Source organism: Aythya marila (assembly GCF_965140915.1).
Source record: "Aythya marila genome assembly, chromosome: 1".
Taxonomy (NCBI): Eukaryota; Metazoa; Chordata; class Aves; order Anseriformes; family Anatidae; genus Aythya; species Aythya marila.
In genome coordinates, this window is record NC_139042.1 from 196,157,690 (window position 1) to 196,181,703 (window position 24,014).

General features: G+C 36.0%; 1 protein-coding gene across 4 annotated transcripts in view; it reads left to right on the forward strand.

The window, feature by feature from the left end:
• The first annotated feature begins 739 nt into the window (after positions 1–739).
• CD36 (CD36 molecule (CD36 blood group)) overlaps positions 740–24,014 on the forward strand; it is a 38,516-nt gene continuing 15,241 nt past the window's right edge. Inside the window, exons 1-3 of one of the 4 annotated variants that reach the window (XM_082762218.1) lie at positions 740–967; positions 15,004–15,242; positions 23,685–23,845. In XM_082762218.1, the coding sequence (XP_082618344.1) occupies positions 15,123–15,242; positions 23,685–23,845 (281 nt within the window). In that variant the 5' untranslated portion in view covers positions 740–967; positions 15,004–15,122. Of the gene's footprint in view, positions 968–3,013; positions 3,035–10,730; positions 11,147–15,003; positions 15,243–23,684; positions 23,846–24,014 lie in introns of those variants that run through there. The other 3 variants (XM_082762219.1, XM_082762216.1, XM_082762217.1) reach the window with 3 other exon arrangements.

Here is a 24,014-nt window from a genome sequence, read left to right on the forward strand (position 1 = left end):
GTGTGAGGCACACATGGCATTTTCCAAGAAGAAGGCAGTACTTTTCAGGGTGTTTGCATGATGGAAAATGGCAATAGGCAAGGTTGCAAGAGGCAAGAGAGCTCAGCTACAGACCAAATCTCTGGAGACATGCTTTGAATTTGAAACAATGCACCTTTATACATGTTCATGTATACATGCAGGAATGCATAATGCTTAAATTTTGTTGGTTTAGGAATGTCTCTGTTGCATTAAGGTGCAATGCTGCTACGGCGATTGCAGCCTTCACACCCAAAACTTCTAAAGGTACTGTAGTGACATGGTGAACATTTATCCCACAAGAGATGGGCAGGCAGCTTGATAGCAAGGTTTAGGTGAGGGGGATGAAGTGTGTGTTAGAATCTGGGAGCTGAATAAAGGAATTGTGAAGGAAAGACTGGTGAAAACCTAGTTAGAAAGCCACTAACCAAGCAGAGTGCAGTATGGAAGAAAAGGTTGCCAGAAGCTGGAGGGAATGAGCACTTATGTGTCTGTAATCCTGTGACTGCTATTACCCAGAAAGGCTTGGGAGTGTCGCACTGAATCCTCTCCAATACCATTTTGGGAATCTGATAAGTGACTATTGTTACTTTTTGCCCAAAACAGAGAAGCCTGAGTATAATTAGACAGAGGGTGTGCACTCCACCACAAACATGCCTGGGGTGCTTCATGTTGTGATGGCATGTTTACAATTCTGTAATCTTTATCCTATGTAATTTTAAGAATTGTTTTTAAATGCCTAACACTAACGAGTGCCCTGACTTCTCAAAGCATAAGACAGAGGGGAAGGATACACTCAGTTTCCTTTTTAGCTGTTGTGGGATGGAAGGACACAGCATTGTTTTTGGTAGTCCAACATTTCTACTCCTGCACTGAATCTGTTTCCACATTCAGAGAAGTCCAAGCTGTTCCCAGACTCTTCTCCGATCCTGTCTCAGTTCTGGTGCAGGTAAGTGGAGAGTAAAGTTCCTTTTCCTTACCTGGCACATCTGCATCTTTGTGTATAGGTTAAGCTCTTCAAGAATCATTTTCTTAGGAGTTGGAAGACTTCAGAAAGAGTGCTGAATGATAGCTTAGCAGGGAAAATGTTGTGGGCAGGAACATCATGAGTTTTATTATTCTGAGGCCTTAGGAAGGAACACAAACAAGAACACATTACAGGATTAAGATACCAATCACTAATCATCATTTATAATTAACCTTTTAATGTAAGATTCATCTGTGTACTAAAGAGCACTGGTAAAACTGTCTTTCAGTTGCAATCAACTTTTGATTAAGTGATAGTGTGAGGAGATGTATACCAGGACTTCAGGTAGAGGGAAGGGAAGTAGGAGAAGAGAGAGAGAGAGAGAGAGAGAAAAAAAATAAATAAATAAATAAAAATAAAAATAAAAATAAAAATAAAAATAAAAATAAAAATAAAAATAAAAATAAAAATAAAAATAAAAATAAAAATAAAAATAAAAATAAAAATAAAAACATGAGAGATTTGATAAAATATCATCGCATATCTCCATAATATAAATGCTAATGACAAGGGACAAGTTCAGAATTGATGCAAAGCTGTAAATTCTGGAAGTGGGGAAAGAAAAACTAGAGGATGATTCGGTGAGGGAGGAGACAGATGAAAGGAGATTCTTGATGGAGGAGTGAGTGCCGAGATGATAGGGTGGAAGGTGGGAGAGATACACAGGATGCTGGAGGAGGGAGGAGATTATCTGGGAAGGAAACATAAGTAAAAGGAAGCACATATAGAAAGGAAGACAGAGGGGAAATCTGGCAACAAACTGGAGGCTGCAGCTGAAAAGGAGGCCACCAACAGGACTCCAAAAAGACCAAAGGTAGAAAAACAGCATTTACATAAGTGAAGAGGTCAGAAAATATCCATGATGGAGATTTCTGGAATATTTTTGTTCCCTTCCTTTCTCTTGTTTCTTCATTTTCTGACTAACTAGAGATGGAACATCATAGAAAACAAGGTAAAGAGAAGAGTCTTATGCCATTGGGTGCCTCTTGAGCTACTACATGTGGCAAGTAGCTTTATAGTTCTTGTCATACTAACTCACCTCAGGGTGCTGTTAACCCTCTGGAACAGCTTTTGTTTTAATTATGAAAGTACATCCCAGACCGGCTGCCCACTATTGCTATTTGCTGTAACTGTCTGGAAGGAGGTGCCTCAATCTGTTTTTCAAATCCCCAAATTAATAAAACCTTTAACAATTCATCACTGCTATGATAAAAGGATCTTGCAAGGATCTGAAAAGGAAGGCAGAAGGAAGCACTAACACTGTCACTTGACTTATATGTTCTTTTAGACAACAAAGCTCTGTATCAAAGCCTGTGAAAGTCATTAGAAAATCCCATGAATTCGAACAGCTGCATGCACGGCTGCGATCCCTCATTCTGACCTGTCTCTGTGCTTTATGTAACTAAGTATGATAAGCCCAAATCTGAAGAGTTATATGTAGTATGAAACTCCTTACCTGGCTTCCAGAGTCTTGTGAGTATTAAGTAGGATTAGTAGGATTTAGACTGTGTTTGCAAAGAGTTATTGCAAAAACCAAAGTCAATTAGGCTTGTTCTGGATTGGCAACAGGGAGCTGATACATTGCCTCAAATTGCTCGGTTATTGCAGAGGGTAAGGAGTTCAGAGGCAGAGGCTGATGTTGAAAGGACTTTTTGGAGCTAGTCTTTCTTGCAAAGCAGAAGGGTGGAAGAGTGTTAACTTTGGCTGAGAAGTCATACCTCTTTCTTATCACTTGAGACAGTAAGGAGTTTAGAAGGTCTCTGCAACTTTCTTTTTCTCTTTCTATATACTCTATATGAGTCCATTGACTCATATCAGCCAGAAGGCTGATATCAGCTCATAGGCTGCCCTGTGGCAGCCTAGGTTGCTATCAGGTTGCTACAGCATTTTTTTTTTCTTCTGTGGATAAGGAGCTAACTTAGCTGGCTCTTCTGCAACTCTGCAGCTCCTGGTGGCAAGGGTTGTGAGAGCAGGTCTCCCTCCATACAGGTATGTAAACCTTCTCTTGAACTAAATGCAGTTTATCAGCACAGAGCTGGACATTGTATTGGTATCATGTGAGCATGCTATTGCATCCCGTACTCTTATATGTTAGAATTATTAAGATCAAAGACAGATATTTCAGCCTCTATTTCTTACTTGTTTAAAATTATATAAAGAGCCTATTTACAAAAATTTAGCAAGAGTAAATATAATATTAATCAAAATATTTAATTGTATATGAATATATTGCTAACTGCAAGTTACAATTAAAAGGAAAATAGTCAAAGATTAAACTGTTTATTAGAATTATATATAATTATTTGCCTGTGAATAATTATTTTGTATATAAAATTCTGTGATACAAAGGACTATATGCATTTGTTATAAAAATATGAAAGAAAAGAAATATCAAGTGTATGGCTGATCTTAAATGCATACATTTTATATGTGTTATGAATCAACATGAAGATACTGACATAATTATTAATTACAGGAATAGGCAGTATATTTGCATGTCTGTGTAGGTTTAAAATTATAATTCATGTCCAATAAAGATGCTGATGTAACATATCTTAAATTCATTTTGACATGAAGTCCTGAGATCATCTCAGTAAATATAGAATAATCATAAAACCTTAGAATCATTTAGGTTAGAAAAACCTTCAATATAATGTAAATACTAATAACTTGTGCTACTTTAATAATCTGATTCTTTCATATATGATGTAATCACTATAATATTAATTTAGGTTTAAAAGAAAATATATTTGGAAAAAATATCTTTTATATATAAGTGTAGTCTGTAGCTGTCCAGTGTTGGGGATTTTTTTCTGTTCTCAAGTTATATTTCATAAACGTTTATATCATGGGCACAAAATGGTCAGAAATGGAGGTTTTTTTTCTCTCTCTCTCTTTTTTTTTTTTTTTTTTTTTTTTTTCAAGTTAAGTTATTACTTTTTGGAACTTCTTTGTGTGTAACTGATAGTTACATGCTTATTTCTAAAATGTGGTTTAATCTGAAAGTATAATGTCAGATCTTAGCATTGGAAAAGTATGTAATTGGAGAAGTTCAGGGTACCTATTAGCTGAGTGTTTCATTCATTGCTAAAGTACAGGAATCACCACTAATACTTTTTCTACTGATCTGTTCTTCATAGTTGTTAATGTTTCCTAATATGCAATAACTCTTCATATATTTTCCTAATCTCTCTAGATCTTTAACTGTTGCCAAGGTATCTCTTGTAGCAAAGACAATTTTGTGAGGCATTGGAACAGGCTGCCCAGGGAAGTGGTGGAGTCACCATCCTTGGAAGCCTTCAAAAGACGTTTAGATGTAGAGCTTAGGGATATGGTTTAGTGGAGGGCTGTTAGCGTTAGGTTGGAGGTTGGACTCGATGACCTTGAGGTCTCTTCCAACCTAGAAAATTCTGTGATTCTGTGAATTTTATATTTTCATTTCTTGTGTGTGTGCTTGTCTGTGTGTGCTTGTGATCTATGTTATATATTTGGATTGTAATAATTAAATATCTTTTCAAGAAAGATATAAAAAAGTTGAAAGATCTTTCATTGCCGTGCTCACAAAAGTAGCACAGTAGTACTTCAAGCAGAAAAATAAACAAACAAACAAGCAAAAAAAACCACCTCCTTTGGTATAGGAAAATATAGTAAAAGTTTCTATTGTATAAAGTTGTATAATTGAAGCCCAGCTCACCAGGTCCACAGGGAATGTTTATAAATGGTAAAAAACTCTCTGGCACTTGGAGAACATATTCTTGAAAACAGTATGGGTACTGCTTCTTTATGCAGACTGGTAGGCAAGATCCAGAACTGTTGCTGCCAGCTGAAGTGGAAAATCTGGTTTTCTGAAAGTTCTGCACTGCCACTGCTGTAGTCTCTGAGATTTCTCCTTGAGGGACAAAGCTTGATAAGGAAGGAATTTGTTCTGGACTCTGTCCAAATGATTTTCTATGTTGCCCTTTCTTTTGGAAGACTTCCATCTCCCTGGCAGAGGTCTGGATCTCCTGATACTGGTTCTGATTCTCAAAGTAGGACTGGGGAATTGTCCCAGGACATGGGACTGATTAAATAAATCTTTCTTCTGTTGTTGGCTTGAGGGCAAGCAGGCAAGTTTTTTTTTTTTTTTCTTCTGTATCTAGGCTCATAATTTGGTTTTAATTCCTTGTGTTTGTGGCAGAAGTTAAGTCCTGGGGAAGATCTATGTGTTGCTCAGATCAAGGATATCTCTCCAAGTCTGGAATATGTCAACTAAAAGAAAATTATGTCAATTTGACAGGCCTCCATCACTAAAGAACTCACCAAAAAGCCAACCTTAAAATTACCTTCTGGAAGCCACTTCTAAGTATGTTGTCCTTAACTATTACACAGACAAAATTCCAGGTGTAGCTGGAAGGGCAAAAGCTAATATAAGGACTACCCAGTTCTACCCAGTTCAGGACTACCACATTACAGGCAGATCAGAGTCACTGCCACTGCCTGTTTGGGATGATTCATTATGGCATTATGGTGACTATTTCCCAATCAGGTATTGCGGCAGTGAAGGAGTTTTGAATTACTCCATTATTCTGTGACTTCTAAGCCAAGGAGCAGAGTTTTGAAAGAAGAGGAACATGTCCAAGTGGGGACAAGATTTATTAAAATTCTCCTGACTTTCAAAAGATACCTGCTTTCAAAATTTTGTCCCTTACAATAGGAGCCTCTTCTTTGTGCCTTCCTTAGGTTTCAGAGCAAAAAGTCTCTAGCAATAACAGGATGACATAGTCCTTCGGCTAACAGACACTGTGCTGCTTCAGACCCACTCAGAAGTTTGAGTTACTACATTACATTTTCTGTATTGGTTCAGTTATAAAAAATTCCTTCCTGCCTACATTCTGAATGACTCACATGAACCCATGGGAGTGGAAGAGTAAAAGTCAGCTTTATCTTACCTCTCTTATGCTTTCTTCACCTGATTCTCCTGCTAAAATCACTTTAAATGTAATTTTGAGGACCGAGAAAGGCAGCAGTATATGCATGCTAAGAAGAATACAGAATACATATTTCTGGGTAAAAATGAACTGAAGTAGCTGCTGGGTTTTCTATCATTCATTTTGCCCTTAAAGAACTTAGTTACAGTTTTATAGAGACACACATCACTGGCAGGAGCCAAATATATCACACTGTTTCCACTGTACTGCTGCCAAGTTGGCGTGAGTCTTAATACCTTCTTAAAATGGTATTTTAAGATGCTTTCCATATCATCAAGATACATTGAGAATCAAAAGGGGCAACATCTTAGGTCCTAACACTTTCCACAAAGCTGGGAAAACTGCAGTTAGGAGACACTAGTGTGTAGCTACAAAGCAGTTTATAATTTTTTTTTTTTTTTCCAAGCTCTTATGATGGGAGATCAGGTATTAATGCATCCTTGGGAGGATCTTTTTTTTCAAGTTGAAGCAGGCCAAAGGCTACTTGATATCATAGAATGGCTTGGGTTGGAAGGGACCTTAGAGATCATCTAGTTCCAACCCCCCTGCCATGGGCAGGGACACCACCCACTAGATCAGGTTGACCAAGGCCCCATCCAACCTAGCCTTGAACACCTGCAGCTGTGGATGGGGCATCCACAGCTTCTCTGGCAACCTGTTCCAGTGCATCACCACCCACTGAGTAAAGAATTTATTCCTAATCTCTATTCTAAATCTATCCTCTTTTAGTTTAAGACTATTCCCTCTTGTCCTATCATTATCTACCCAAAGGAAGAGTCCTTCTCCATCTTTTTTATAAGACTCCTTTAAGTATTGAAAGGCTGCAGTAACGTCTCCCTGGAGCCTTCTCTTCAGGCTGAACAGCCTCAGAGCTCCTAGCCTTTCTTTGTAGAAGAGGTGTTCCAGGCCTCTTTGTGGTCCTCCTCTGGATTCACTCTAACAGCTCCACAACCTTCTTGTGCTGGGGACCCCAAACCTGGATGCAGTACTCCAGGTGAGGCCTCCTGAGGGCAGAGTAGAGGGGGACAATCCTCTCCCTTGCCCTGCTGGCCATGCCTCTTTTGATGCAGCCCAGGACACAGATGGTCTTCTGAGCTGCAAGTGCACGTTGCTGATATGAGGCTGGAGTATGCCTTAGGGCATACACTGGAAAACCCTGAAGGACAACACATCTATAGTAAAAGTTTATGATGTGAGGTGGGCAAAAAGCTGCAACAGTCTACAGCAGCCTTTGTCAAAAACTATTCACTAATGTCAGGTGGTAAATATTTTGAACTTTTCTCATTATATTTTCTTCTTGTTTTTCAGTTGGTTTGCATTCAAATAGAACCTTGTATAGCTGGTATAGAGCACTGATGAGGGGAGGAACTAAAAACCTTTCTGGGGAGTTTGAGTGGAATCATTCCAACATTAACCATCTAAAAGTTAGGTGTCTAAGTTAAGTGAATCATTTAGGTTCTCTGAAGTTAAAGAAGTTATCAGGATGTACAAAGGATATGATGCCTCTTTGCCTAAGGTGTTTAAGGTAGATGAAAAAATTCCACTGAAGTTCCCATACCTCTCCATTGGGAGGACAGGAAACCAGTTCATCTTCCTTAAGCTGGATGCCTCCTTTCCACCTGTATAAAGTCATTATAACAAGTATTTGTAGATAACTTTAAAGAAACAAACAAACAGAATCACCACTATGAAGCTGTCTTTCTTTTCATTTATGTCCTAAAGAGAGAAGACACTAAAAGCCAAACTGAAAAATCTGAAATATCTTAATCTTTCTTTCCTTTAAAATGAAGTCTCTGCTCCTTGCTGTGTACTTCTGATCTCTGCCATGGATTTTGGAAAGTAAGATGATACAAAATACCAGTCACAGAGAGGGCACCTGAGACAAAGACATTTAGGAAAAGAAAATTAAGTTCTAAATAACTATTTTTTCTATTATGTTGGTGTTATATATTCAAGTCCTTTTTAGGCAGTACCTGAATACTGGTGATGTTGACTCTAGAAGAGGCTCATAGGTAATAGGAGTCAAGTAAATTGTTGAAGCTGGTCCAGGTGGAAAGCTCACATGCTACTTATGTATTATATGATTAAGTGATACGCAGAAGGCTTTCATTTCCATAGGAAACCTCATTATCTTTCATAAATACAAAATACTTCATTCTGTTTAAAGGAACATCTCCTAATATCTCCCATACATCTACAAGGGTAAAATTCCCATTCAGATGGTGGCATATTGTACATTTTCTTCTTCAGATGATTCATCTTCCTCATTGTCTTATTCCGTCAAATTAAGTGCACATGAGAGAGCATGAGTGTATTGAATTAGAAAGAGCATATTTGGGGATGGGAGGTTTTTTTGTCTTGTAAATACTTAAATCTTTCATTATTAAGATATAACATTTTTTGAGGATCTTAACTTCATGTTAAGGTTAATTTTTACATTTTTACATGTCTATAATAGACAAATGAAGAAAAGTCCTGAGTGTTTTTGTGTTTGTTTTTTGTTTGTTTGTTTGTTTGTTTGTTTTTTGTGTTTTGTTTTGTTTTGTTTTTTCTGTAGTTATGGAAGTGCAGAATACAAAGTCATGTTATGTCATATATCAAAGAATTCCGAAAAGAATTTGAAAACATTTATGTGTACATCCCTCAGAATTCAAATTATATGAAACATAAAGATAAGTACTCCCCCAATAGGCACAATCTTTATTAATTAAAAAAAGGGGGGGGGGGGGTCATTGAGTGTTTAGATTTCATGACATCTATATTTCTTCTCATTCACTCTTTCTATATTTAGAAAACACCCCAAAGAGAGTGATTTCCAAAAAGCCCTATTATAAAATCCCTAGAAAAGCCAGGAATTACATTCATCTCATCAGAATTTTCTCATTTGTAGTCTGTTTATTTCAGGAAATAAATATGGATATAATTTATATGTGGTTGACAAATGCATTTGACTTGTTCTGCTTCCTGTGGTTTTCTCTGTCCTCATCATGCATGTGACTGTCATTTACATTAGTTCTCTTTCTTGACAATTTCTCTTTGTCTAGGTAGTCTGTTGTCATATCACTGGGGATTCCAATGATATACGTATCTTTTTTTCTTTCTCTGTCATTGTTCTGTTTCTCTGTCTGTTTTCTCCCCTATAACCTCTGAATTCTGATCTAAAGCCAGAGAAGATCAGAAAACGGTATCAGAAGTACCATTAAGTACTTATACTTTTTTTTTTTTCTTTCTATTTTATAAAACAGAGAAATAATTGACATCTGAAAGGGCACAGCTTCTCCCTTAGCTTCAAATCCCTTTAGCTGTTTCTTCAGTTTAACATGGCTGTCCTCATTTCACCACAGAGCACAGCTTGCCAAAAGAGATTTTGCTTATACATGACGAGTACAGAATATTATGTCATAAAATTAGATAGTGAAACTCTGCATATATATGTTGCAAACTGAGCCTCATTACATCTGTTTTAGTGCCTTGTAATTTACATTTTAGGTTTCAAAAAAAAAAAAAAAAAGAACACCAACAAGAAAAAATGAGCAGTAGATGTTCTCCCTTCCCAAAGGAAGAAAATAGGCATGGTAGGGAATATCTCCATGGACAGGTGTGAGCAATTGGAATTGCCTTCTCTTAGACAAATATGTAATGAATAAAGCAGTGCATCTAGAGAGGAAAGCTGGGAGACTCCCAATGAGCATCCTCATGACAGTATCATATGAAGACACCTCCAATGGAAATAATTAATAATATTCAGAAAACTAGTTCATGGTAACCATAGGATGGAGGGCTGCTTCTATCCACAATTAAAATTCACTCTTTAATTAGAAACAGAAGAAAATTTTACTGCATTTTCTAGGGTATGAAACTGGAATTAGTTAGGCTCACCAAATTTTCCTGGCCATGAGCCTTCTTCAGACTGTCCTACAGGTTTCTTTCAAAGGACTAAAGTGACTTTCATTCTTACTTTCACTACCAGAAGAAAAACTCAAATTCAGTAATCTTCATCCCTTTTATACTTAACAGAAGTAGATTGAAAGAAGGGAGCTTCTTCTACAACAGCTCAACTTTCAAATAAGGCAATATCAAAAACAATAAACAGTCAGTCAAAATGTGTAAAAAATACTGAACATGTGGATCACAAACTACAGTGCTACAAGCTAAAAGTTTGGACCTAAGAATCTATTTTATAAGAATATTTTCTCTTAAGAAATTAATAATTAAGAAAGCTACATGTAAATCACTTCCTCTTGCTGCTGCCAAAAGAATCTTTCAGAGCAATCCATTCATGGCATGAAAGGGTGAAAAAAAACATCTGACTGCCTGACTGATCATTTTTAATTTTTAGTAGACACTAAATATGATAATAGATATCAATGTAAAACTGATTTTTAGATACGCTAAGAAAAAGAAGCTTGTGGTATTAACTTCATGGACCTTGCAATATAAGGGGAAGAGTTAGTACTTCATGACAAAATGTTGTAATCCAAACTGTGTGTAAAAAAAAAAAAAGAAAATCCCTTTGAAAATATTCTCACATTTCCTGATTTATGTATGTATTTATTTTATTTGAAAATATACTATGTTGATGATTAAACTGAAAAGGTGTTTATACTGTGTTTTGAAACAGAATGATTGCAATAATAAGCCTTAATACAGCAAAGCATGCTGTATAGCAAACGGTATTTGAAAATGTTCTGTTTCTTAAAGAAGCTGTGAGGAACTGGTTAGTGATAATAAAAGTGCTAATAGAAGCACTTTTAAAACAAATGGATATTAGAGAAGTGACCATGAACCAAGTAAGTAAGTTACCCTTTTGTCTCCTTGACCTTTGACTCACTTGGATCAAAATTTGACAAAGATTGCAGCTGCTAAGTATATTACCATGAGATGTAGGTAGTGGCATTTAGTCAGACAGCAAAAATAGACAGCCCCCTTCAAGCACCAATACAACTTAACTTTTTCTTCTGGCAGGAAGATAAACGGGGAACTGACATCTCTTGGAATATATAAATACTCCGTTGGTGTTTAGAGGATTTGTCCTTGGTGGGGAGATTTAGCTGCTTGTTTTCTCTTAACTCGATGCAAGTCGTATGTTAAGTACTTGTACATTCAGCTGAAAAATCAGTTGCCCTTATTCAAGGTGAGTCATATAATACATTTAAAAGTGGGGGGGGAAGTTCCTCAGGAAAAAAAAAAAAAAAAAAAAAAAAAAGAAAGACTTTTGAATTCACTTGTTGAAAAAATCTTGAAAGCATTTATTTGTAATATAAAATTGAAAGATAGGATTTGGCAACAATGAGTTAAATTGCACATGTATTACTGAAACTCTGCAATGTTAGCAATGGTCCTCTGTGATCAGTGTGGCTGAATTTCCCAATTTCATGCTGTTTTTTGATATTTAATATTCTTGAAATTACAGTTCCTGGAGTCATATTTAGGAATATTTTTAAAGTGATATTTGTAATATTTACTTTTGCAGATAAAAATTAAAAACTGGAATTGTAAAATGCATTAAAAGAAAAAAAAAAAAAAAAAAAGAAGAAAAAAAAAAACTTCTTCCCTGCAAATTTTTCTCTTAATAACTTCATGTTCTTTAGTCCCACACTCTGACCTTGAACAGAAGAATTGTAATTATGTTAAATCTCCCCGCTGTTTTGGGGCTGAAATTCTCATCAGGATTTTCAAAATCCATTTTCATGTTCATTATGCACATTGCTTCTTCCTCATTTAACTTCCAGATTTGGGGCAGCAAATCTGGTTCTATGTCATGGTTAAAGAGGTGCACGTTAAACAGTGTTTAAAAATGACTGTTGGAGCTGGAGAAGTCATTAAGAAAATGCAGATAATATTTCTCAGTTTTGTAAGAACTTGCTTTAAACAGATATGTAAAAAAAAAAAAAAAAAAAAAAAAAAAGTATAAGCAAAGTAGGGAATAAAAAAGTTTAAGAGAACTTTACATTTTTTCCTTCTGTTACTTATAAATTGTCTTTTCAGAGGTTTGAATGGACCATTTCCATTGCTGATATTCCATTCAATATATTTAAAACAAATTAAATATATGTACCCAACAGTCTAGAATGAGTTAAATATTCTTGTTAATTCTATTGTCATGTCTAAGTTTAAATGATATTGTCTATAGACAGTATCTAATTTTTATGGTACTTCTTTATAAGGTAAATTTTTTTTCACTTGAATATGAATTGCCAGATACTATATTCTTACTGCAAATTACTACTTTGGCCTTTATTTTTTATGTTCAGTTATGATATATTAACTTATTATGAAGTAGCTTATTAACATCTGTGTGAAACTGTGTAATGTTATGAGTTCTTTTCTTTGAAATTGTGCAATTGATAATTTGAATTGCATAAATTCGGATATGTCTAGACTGTTATTGCATTGTGTTTGGTGGGAGAAGGGTGAATCTTTTACATTTCACAAAAGCCTAGAATAGACAAAAGTTACTTGCAGCCAGTTGCTTTCTAGCTGTTTATTGCTAGCAATCATGAAGAATACCTAGTCAGTCTAATATAAAAATCCACTGGAACCGCTTATACAAGCTTAGATGGAAACCTGTTCCAGTGGAATGTGTATTTCCATTGAGTTTGAAAAGTTACATTACATAAGCCAAAAAAAAATAAAAATAAAACCAAATAGCAATTTCAGAATTTCCTTTAATTAAGAATGTCTGCTTATTAGGAACAATCAGATTTTGCTAAACTAAAGACAATGATATGAACATATCTGCATATGACAGTCGGTCCTGGTGAATGTCACTTAAAATTTTTCAGATCTAACTTGAAATTCTTGAGCATGCTTAGAAATTTGCCATTAACCACATCATCCATCCATCCATCCATCCATCCATCCATCCATCCATCCATCCATCCATCCAGTACATTATAGAGATGTTAATAACTTGGTATTTTTATAAATCACTCAAGTAATTTTTCAGCTATATTTCTGAAAAGTGCAACAGGTTGCACAAAAATCTGGGAAAAGAGACTTTTTTCTAAAAAAAAAAATAATAAAAAATTCTTAATGTTACCCATTTGCAACCACCCAAACCTGTAGTTCAAATAAGGTGCATCTCCTTCTGCAGGAAAAAAAAAAAAAAAAAAAAAAAAAAAAAAAGTTTACACTTATATAAACATTCTTCTCAGTCCTTAGTAAAATTTAGCTAAATGTTTTATTTCCTTGTCCTTTGTAAGTGCTGTAAGTACTGGTCAGAGTGTAAAGTTTTGATGTAGGAACCACAAGGAATCAGCTGGTGGCAGGTGGGTGTAAAATGCAATAAAGGAAAAAACAAAACAGAAATAACTGTATGACTTTTATAGCCAATGTATTGTCCTGTAATTGCAAGAAGTAGTCTTTCAGTCATCCTATCTGCAAGTTTCCAAATAGAAATGATTAAAACGCCAGCCAATCTCAAACGTACAGATATAGTCATTGTTAATATCAAGGGACCCATGACCTGCTAACTGAAGAGCAGGCAACAGGTAGGTGTTTGGAGCAGATAAAAGGAGCAGACTGGGCACAGGTGCAGACATGATATGATTGTTGTGACAACAGTCACAAGGGGATACAGCCTGCTGACCACATGCATGGTGTCTTCTTTTTCCCCCATAAAAAATTGACCTCAATATGGGATTCACAAAAATAAAACACGTGGCTGTTCCTACACTTACTATACTATTAAGAAATCCAGGAAGTTTTTTAGCCTTTTAATCCTCATGAGTAAGCTCGGAATTCGGGTTGAGTTGTTCTTTCACTACATCCTTCTCTTTTCTTTGTTCTCTGTGTTTGGCCTTGAATGTGTAATTAACCCTGCAAATAACACCTGCTTTAAAAGTGATTTAGAGATGAACACAATAATTTGACAAACAAAAATTGTTAAGAATAAAAAAGACTATGGGTAATGACATGTAAAATAGAAAAGAGCTGAGTTACTGTTATCTGGAGGTCTAAGGCAAATAAAAAATTCAGTGGCTGTGACTAATTCCCAAGCAAGCATAAATTTCAAATTACGAAGTTCTTTGTCCCAGTTATTCATAAGCAGTAACAAATAGGACAAAATACCACTGGGAGCTTATGTTTTACCATCTCTCAACCCTGGCGTCATTTTGATTTTCTTTATAACATCTTTCAGTAGGGACCAAATGTCAAAACACTTTACTACATATTACCAGCAACTGTTGTTTTCCAAAGAATAAATGCAAACTTGTTTTTTCTGATACTCAGTGAAATATAAGGTACTAAAGCCTCCAAAGGTCAAAATGTAGACAATGTTTTAAAAAGTCTGCCTTTCTGTAGTTAATTGGGATTAATGAAACTTGGTGTGTACAACTGAGAGTAAGAATTCAACTTCTACAATCATGCTTTGGCCATGATTTTGCTGAAACAAAGTTTATCCTTTCAGTACTAGAATATGGACTGACAGAGGTCAGGAAAGACAAATTTTCCATAGCTGTCTCTCACTAGAGATTGGCATTACTGTCAAGGTAGAATGAATTCACAGTTTGGGTAGCTCCCACTAGCAATGTAACATCCTGATTTTGCCTGAAGTGGGAGCCATGGGCACTGAAGCGTGTGATAAAAGATGAAGGCTATAACCTCGTGCTTTGGCACAAAGCTTTCTAAAAATGCGTTTTCCTGAAGAAGAGTATCAGCTACATAATATTGTGAAAATTTTCTTTAATAAAACAGAGGGGAAAACAATAAATAAATAAATAAATAAATCAAATAAAACCACCAACAACAAAACAACACACTTAATAACACACTTAATGGTATTTTAGAGAATTCAGGAAAAAAAGAGATTACAATATGTAACAAGTGACTATCTTGCCAACTGTGTATATCTTTTTTTTTTTTTTTTCTTTTCACTGTTTGCCACTGTCTGGTTTTGACCTGTTATCTCCCTACCTGCTTCACCTAATGCACTTTGTATTTTTGACCTTTGGAATGTGATTTTTGTTCACTCTCTCCTTATACTAGCAGCTTCACTCAGGAAGATCAGAGTTTGTTGGGACCAAGAAGCGAGGAAAAGAAAAGCATCAAGGCTTGCAGCAAGGATTCTTTTACATCGTCTGTCTGCACCCTGAAGAAGGAGAGGAATGGGCTGTAACCGAAACTGTGGGCTCCTCACTGGGGCTGTCATCGGTGCTGTGCTGGCCATCTTTGGAGGAGTTCTGATACCAGTTGGAGATAACCTTATAGGCAAAGCAATAGAAAAGGTAAAAACTATTTCCTCTTTCAATCCAGATGGTTTGTGGATAGTCATTATTTCTGAATCTTGTGTTCTGTTTCTGCTTTTTTCCTTTTTTTTTTTAAATTTTATTATTTTTTTTTAAAGCCAAGTCTTTGTAAACAATCCAAAATTAGGACTAGTTACTGCAGAACTTTTAAAACTATATTAATTACATTACTGTGTTTATTTTCACATGAGAATCTGAAATATTTTTTCAAGATGGGTTTTTATTAATGTAATTTAGAAGTAATATATATTTTTTATTTTATTGGAATTACGATTGCTATTGTTTTATTTTTTTTTCATTTCCCCCCCATGATGATACATCTATTTTTCTGCATTTTTTCCCTTATTTTGGAACTCAGTCAATGCACTTATGCATTCCCTACTGCACATAACTTAAACAAACTTATGATGCAGAATCTAGTCTTACATTTATGTGCATTCAGATCATGATCTGTGACTATATAATTCAAACACATCATGGTTCACGAGACTACATGATCTCATCATACATATCTCCTTAGTTCAAGAAGTGTGAAGAATAATTGAAGCAGTGTTGTAGACCTGGTAGAAACATGTCCCTCCTTCCCTCTCTCCCCTTCCTCTCCCACCGTTTCCCTTTCTCTCTCTTTCTCTTTCCCCCTCTCTGCCCTCCCTCCTCCTCTCTCTCCCTCTCCCCCTTCCTCCTTCCCTCTCTGTCTTTATAATCTCATTTTGTCTTTAATTAAAAATGAGAAGTTAACTTGCTAAATCTTCAGTGAAAAGGAATGTATAACCATGGAGCAATGGAAATACCATAGAAGCCATGGGGTATCCACCATAGGAGACATAGAGTCTCCTTGGGGTCATTACAATGGTCCTTGTCATAGAATCATGGAACCAATTAAAACCAGTCTATCCAACCATCCAACAGTTAAAAATGTAGAAATCAGGCTTTGGCTGATTGCTAATCTTCCTAATGATCTGTTTAGCTGAAGACCTTGGAAATCTTGGAGATAGTTATTAAAAGGCCCTTTTTGAAGACTGACTTTAATTGATCATCTATATAATTTAGACAAGGAAGTGGAGACCTAGAATCTACCAGTTTGTTAAAAAAAAAAAAAAAAAAAAAAAAAAAAAAAAAAGGGCTTCTGCATTTTAATTAACATTCTGCATAACATTTTTAATTTTGACAAGAAGAATTATTCAATTCTTAGCATCGACTGTATTTTTTCATATTTTCAGATTCATAGAAAATAAAAATTATTAAAAGAAACATGGGAATATCTCACTAGCTAACGTATCACTCTCCTTCCAATATCTTGACCAAAAAAAAAAAAAAAAAGTTTAAAATAATTTTAATTGATTGGCATATTGAGGAAATGACAGGTTTTTTTAGAAAACATGTATTTTTAAAATGTGTATCTCTTTACATTTAAAATTTAGTTTGAGTTAATCCAGAACATTTTCTAATGCCATTCAGCGTTTTCAAAGCAAATTATACACACTAGCAATGTTATGTATTCATCTGTTTACTTATAATAATGAACCAGTTATACAGCATGCTTTGCAAATGTCTACACATTAAATTATACCTGCATGAGTTCTTAGTGGTAAAGTTTTAGACTCTTTATAATTTTCTGCATTGTGATCATGTTTCAGATGCTTATATTTCAAGGCAGCTTGTTTGAAGTATATAAAAAGGAGAACATGTACAGGTGTTCATATGAGTAATACAAGAGTTAATTTGTAGAGGTTTTCTTTATTTAAGTAAAAGAATATATTTTTTTCCTAACCACAAATCAAACTGGATTATTTATTTTATATTTATTGTGATGATTATTCAGTGAGATCATAAGACTGTAAGACAATTCATTTTCTTAACAGATATGTCAAACAGCTGAAATATGTGATCAGTAGATACACAAGAGGGTCTTGAATCTACCTAATTCTGATTTATTTTTGTTGATGGCTAGCAAGAAAAACAAATAGTTCTTAAATATTGCAGTTATACTTAATAAAATTATATAGATGACAGCAAAAATATATAGATGACAGCAAAGGAAACAGGTCTGCTGAACAGAGAATACTAAAAAATGTATTTTTTTCCTGAAACATTTCACTTTTGAAATTGTCATTTTTTAAGGAAACAGATTTTTTAATTGAAACAGAGACATTTCAGTGACAGTTTTATCTAGAATTTTTCAAGAACAGAGACTGCAGGATAGAAAGAAAAACAACAAGCAAACAACCAAAAAAAAATGAGCAAGACTTTCACATATGACCTGTATCATTCATATTTCCATTTTTTTCTGATACAATGCAAAGCCTGAACTTGGGTTTTCATCCACTAGGATGAAAACAAGTGTCAAAATACCAGATTTTTAATAAAAAGGAACAATTCTTTGAGATATCACCTTATCAGCCAAATTATGTCTTAACATTCTACACAATCCAAAGCCTGAAAGAGACCCCACAGTTGTTCCTCTACTTATTTCAGGGTAAAATTTCATTTTACCTATTTCAGGGTAAATCTCAGTTCTTTACAGAAGCTGACATCAGTACAACAAAACCAAATTTACATTCCTAGATAAAATGAACTTTGCTGCAAAAATATTATTGCTAGATTAGAGATTATTTATTTATTTATTTATTTATTTATTTATTTATTTATTTATTTATTTATCCTGACAATGTATTTAGGACACTTAATTCTATAACAAGTCAAAATGTTGTAAATTAACTTGTTATCATCATTTAGTCAAATCACATAATCATCAATTTTCTCTTAAGCAAGTCTGGTTGAACTTCATGGCATTTCACAATAAAGAACAGCTGTAGTATCATCAATACAATCAATAGTTCTTGCCATTCTTGTTCTGCTAGTAGCGGAAGCCTAAGCACATTTCCCTCAAGCATACATTGCTACAGGTAGCCAAACCCTATAAGCCCCATTTCGTCTTTATTGCAGCCATTGAAGGATTAGGTTGAGTAAACACTGCAAGTAATACTTTCCTGGAAGACTTCATACTGTTGTTGCAGCACAGAGAAAGCATCTGCAAATGTATATGCAATCTTAGTTGCCCTTAGATATTCGTCAGACAGTCTCAGAGTGTAGGCTGTTATCTCCTAGCAGATACTGCTAGGTACTGCTTTCCACCCTTCTCTAAAATGAAGTCCATATAACGTATAATACCAAAATGTCACCTCATCATGTGTTTGTTTATTAACATACATCTGTAGTTTGACACAAAACAGACTGTTATATTTTCCAACTTGACTGCTCTTACTCACATCTCAAAAATTTTTTTTGGATAAACTGTTTCAATATTCTCTCTTTCTCACTCTCTCTATTTCTGAATATTTTAAGAGGCCCTTTAAAAATCTGCCACTTGAGGAGCACACTAAAATGACAACAGCAGCATCTTGGCTGGGATCCATTTAACAAGATTAGTGTTAAAATATTTCAGCTGTGTTACTATACAGGGAAAGGAAACACACCTCTTAAAAGGTGCTTTGATTTCAGTACCAAAGGACAAAAACTGTAATTTTCCCAAACACTGCATTTATCCACAGAGTAGAAATGCCATTCCATGAAGGTCCCAGAGGTTTGGAAAATTGACCTTGCTACAGTAAGGAGTGAAGCATGAACTTTTCAGAGCTCCTTACAAAAAATATTTTGTTTGAGACCATCAAAATATATCTGACTTTACACACTTCCTTTGCACATTGTCATGTCTTATCATCTAATATTAAAAAAATAATAATAATAATCGAAAAGAGAAATCCATTCAAAGCAACAGATCAGAAAGTTTACATCCAATATTGTTGAAAGGAGATATTTTTTTACATGGTCAACTACTGCTATTTGACTTTCTCTCCCCAAGCAAAATATTATTAACCTAGACAAAATTCAGTTTATTTTTTCCAGGTCTAACCACTCACAGCCATTTCTAGTAGATTCGATTACCAGAAAAATCTTTATTGCCATTTCTGTGAGAACTTTTGCTGCCTGCCTGAGAGTGTGAACTCAGGAGATTAAGAGAAGACACTTAATATATTAAATTCCCTATGAGTTGATAATAGAAAATATTTTGCCACAATACCTAAGTGCTGTACTATTTCAGTAGAGTCCTTAGGGTTAGTCTCTGTTATTTTTATAAATAAAGCTATAAATTTTAGCTATTATTACATATAGCCATCTGTCTCTCTAGATATCTCTTTTGTATGATTAGCCAGATTATTTCCTCTCAGCTGCTGGAAGCATAGGAAATACTTCTAATTTAGAATCGTTTTTTTGAAAGTCATATGCACCTTCTTTATCTAAACTAATGAACCTAAAGCAACCGCAACTGCTGGCTCCAAGCAGAACATTAGTGATCCAATCATACATATTCCAGCATTATCAGTGATAAGCTTGATTGGCTTCCATAATTTGTTATGACCAAGAAATCTAAAAGGGCTAAAAGTTTTGATTCAACAAAGCTTGAATAGCAAGGTTAATACATAACAGAATCATCATCACATATATATGTGTCTATTCCTTAACTAATTCAGTTAATTCAGTGGGGGTGGGGGTGAAACTAGATGATATTTAAGGTCCCTTCCAAACCATCCATGCTTCTATTACTAGGGAGCTGAAGTCTTTCATATTATCACTTGCAAATTATTAGTTTCCCAAATTACCCTACCTTTCATAAAATCATAGTGCACAAAATGTGTCAGTGCTACTAAGGTGACCAGCCACAGAGCAGAGTAGTATTTAGGGATGGCCTCACTAGTGATCAGACAGACAAAGCCCCAGGGCTTGTAAGTGTGAGGACATTAGTATTATTAGATGAGGACATGATTAAGGACATAGCTCTAAATTTTCTTCCACTTTAACTCACCATTTGAACTCTTGAAGTATATGGCAGTGAAATACATGCTACCCCCTTTGTTGAGAAATGTTAATAACAATAATGGCTGACTGCCAACAAAAATGGTCTTACTCCCTTCCTCCCCCTCCCTCTTTTGTCCTTCTGCTTCCCTTATTATAACTCTAGTTCACATCTGAATCTTCCCCCTACCCACAGCACTAGCAGAAAGGTAACACTGAAAAATAATAATAATTAAAAAAAAAGTCCATAAAGCAGAAACAGCTTTCTGAGGAATGAGAGCACAAAGGAAGGGAAAAGAGGTTGGGTCAGGTCAGACGGCAGAGGTAGCTGTCTTTCCCCTTTGTCTGCAAAGCTGCAGAACTGTCAGATCAGACTGGCTGTCCCCTCAAAGCTCACCCCCAGGGAGGCATAAGCACAGAGTAGATGGTGGACTGCAAATCTACACGGTAACTCACAGTTACCTGTCTGCCCCAGTACTTCAGTCCCTGGGGACTCTTCATACAGTGCCCAAGGTTCTACTTTCCCATTGGCATTTCCCAAGCATATAATAGGGACATAGTAATCATTCTTGCATAAAAAATAAGGGAGAGTCACCCAACCTTTGTAGGTGGACAGCAAATTAGTTCTCGATTGATAAGAAAGTACATAGTACAGAACAGTAAAGTGTAGTAAGGAACAGGACATGAAAATGATCATCATTTAGCCTACAGTTCAAGCTGATAAAAGAGGGTATTCCTGGTTGCACTAAAAAGCTGTTATAAAGTCCTGCATGTTCTTAGATTTCCCTGCATTTTTCCATGTCTCTTAAATACCTCTAAGGATTGTGACTCCACCATTGCCCTTGGCATCCCATTACAATGCTTGAATACAATTTCCAGGAAGAAATTCTTTCTGCTATCCAATCTAAATCTCCCTTGGTGCAACTTGAGATCATTGCCTCACATCCTATCACTAGTCACCTGAGAAAAGAGACAAACACCCTCCTTTCAGGTAGTGGTAGGATGTTAAAAGGTCCCTTCAGCACCCTTTCCTCCAGACTAAACAGTCCCAGTTCCCTCGGCCATGCCTCATGTGTCCTGTTTTCTAGCCTCAGCATCAGCTTCTTTGCTCTTCTCTGCATGTGCCTGAGCAACTCAGTATCCTTCTTGTAGAGAGGGGCCAAAAACTGAACACTGTACTCAAGATGCAGTCTTACAGGTGCTGAATACAGGAACAACCACTTCCCTAGTCCTGCTGGCTACACTATTTGTTATACAAGCCAGGATGCTGTTGGTTTTCTTGGCTACCTGGGCACACTTCTGGCTTATGTTCAGCTGGCTCTCAGCCAGCACCCCCAAGTCCTTTTTTGACAGGCAGCTTTCCAGACAGTCTTCCTCATGCATACACTACTGCATGGGGTTGTTATGACCAAAGTGCAGCACCCAGCATTTAGCCTTGTTGAATATTATATGATTGGCCTCAACCTATCCAGCCTATCCAGATCCCTCTGGATAGCCCTCCTACTCTCAAGCAGATCAACACTCCTACCCGACTTGGTGTCATCCGCAAATTTACTGGGGATGCACTCAATCCCTTCATCCAGATCATTGTTAAGATATTAAACAAAACTGGCCCCAGTACTGACCTCTGAGGAATACCAGTTGTGACCAGCCATTAAACAGATTTAACTCCATTCACAATGATTCTTTGGGCCCAGCCATCCAGCCATTCACATCATTTGGATGTCCAGCCATACACACAGTAAACAGAACGGTACATCCGTCCAAGCCATGAGCAGTCAGTTTCTCTAGGAGAAGGCTGTGGGAAACAGTATCAAATGCTTTGCTAAAGTCCAAGTAAACAACATCCACATCCTTTTTCTCAACCACTAAGCAGGTGACCTTGTCATAGAAGAAGATCAGGTTAGTCAGGCAGGCCCTGTCTTTCATAAACCCTTACTTACCTGATTGTACCATACGTGTCGTGTGATGGCAATTAAGAAGACCTGCTCCATGAACTTCCCTGGCATGGATGTCAGTCTGACAGGCCTGTAATTCTCCAGATCCTCCTCCCTGACTTTTTTTAGATAGGTATCACATTCACCAACCTCCACTCTTTATATCAACCTGCTTCTCCCAGATCCTATGAGTAATTCTCTATGAAAGCACAAAAGGCAATTTCCAATTCATGGAATATCTCTTCACAAAGGAAATGGCCTGTCTTACTTAGGATCACAGCTGGGACAGTCCTTTGCCTCTGAAGGTTTGCAAAACAAGACTGAAGAGAATTTTATCTGTCAGGTCTGAGTGCAAGTCCTCAAGCTGATAAAACATTTGCTGTGGAAAATTTCCTTCCCCTCTCACACAAATGCACTTAAATTATAGCAGATATTCAGACAGCAAGCTCAGCCTACCACCAACAGCATTTGCTGCTCTACCTTACAAATAGGCTTTCATCCTGTCTGTGCTGAGTTCTCTAAGACATTTTATTCATTTTTATGACAGTAGTTCTTAATTGATATTATCCTTTCTCAGATGGTGCTTGCTAAACAAACTCTAGAGGCAGAAAATTAAGTTAGAAAGAAAATCTAGCAAATCTTTCAAATAAAATGCTTTTTCTTGCTACATAACTGGAAGATTCAAGTCTATTGCTTTTTGTGTCTCTGTGAGCTATGGAAATTAACTATAATATTGCACAACTCTGCTAAAAACATGTTATATGTTGGACCTGGGCAGCCTAGACTTTTCTTCTTATTAAAAAATCTTTAAATTTTTACCATCTGGAGGAAAAAAAAATCTATTCTCCCAAGGATTTGTGAAGATTGTGTAGAAACAGGTCAGATGAAGACCAAACAAAGCAGACTTTCCCCTGAAAATATAGGTTATATACCTTCAGACTATCCTTTACACTGTGCAGTCCCAAGGTAGACATTTATCATAGTAAATCTGAGTGCCACACACACAAAGCTGTTGGTTAGTCTATAATGATGTCCTGTCTGCTCCTTCTGCTCCTATTTGCCCTCATTCTCTGACCTGGGAAACCTTCCTAAATAAATGTTATTAAAAGCAGAGAGATTTCATATAAAGTCTCAGTCTTGGTCACAAGAATTTTCTGATAAAAAACAGTCCTGCAAGAGCAGTATTCACTTTCTCGGGTGGTGAAATGACTTAGTGCATAAGTAAAGATCAGAGATAGCTCTCATTTCCTCCCCTGAAATACTAGAAAATGCATGAAAATGTATGAAAATTAGTTTATGGATTCTAAAAACAGCTGGGTATGATTCAGTCATTGACAATTTTTATTCTTACAAGTAATCCTTAAGTTTAGAGAATGGGAATTACAGAGATGCCCAACCACAGCAATAGGAAATTTTTTCTACTGGCTACAATAGCAATTATATCAGCTTTCTGACAGCTTATTTTAAGGGGACTCACTTTTGCCGTTGCTACCATTGCTGCACAGGAATGTCAGGCTGCCTTCAAATGCTGGCCAAAAGTATGTGCTATATACTTCAACAATAAAAGTCATTTTTTATTGTTAATTTTACTTTTTATCTATCAATCTATTTATTTATTTATTTATTTTAGGAAGCTGTTATTGCAAATGGTACCATTGCTTTCGATAATTGGCTTGTGCCAGGAAGCTCAGTTTACAGACAGTTTTGGATCTTTCATGTGCAAAATCCAACAGAGGTGTTAGAAAATGGATCACGTCCAAAACTTGAACAAAGAGGACCTTACACATACAGGTAACCATAGTTCCTGAATACATGACATGTCATATCAGAATTTTTGTTAAAGCCAGAAAAAGTTCTGCTGAGTCAAAATTGTTTAAATTGGTTTTGGAAAGCTCAGAATCCCATTGTAGTCAGAGTTGTCAAAAATGCCTAAATATTTGGAGCTATGCACTGCAATCAC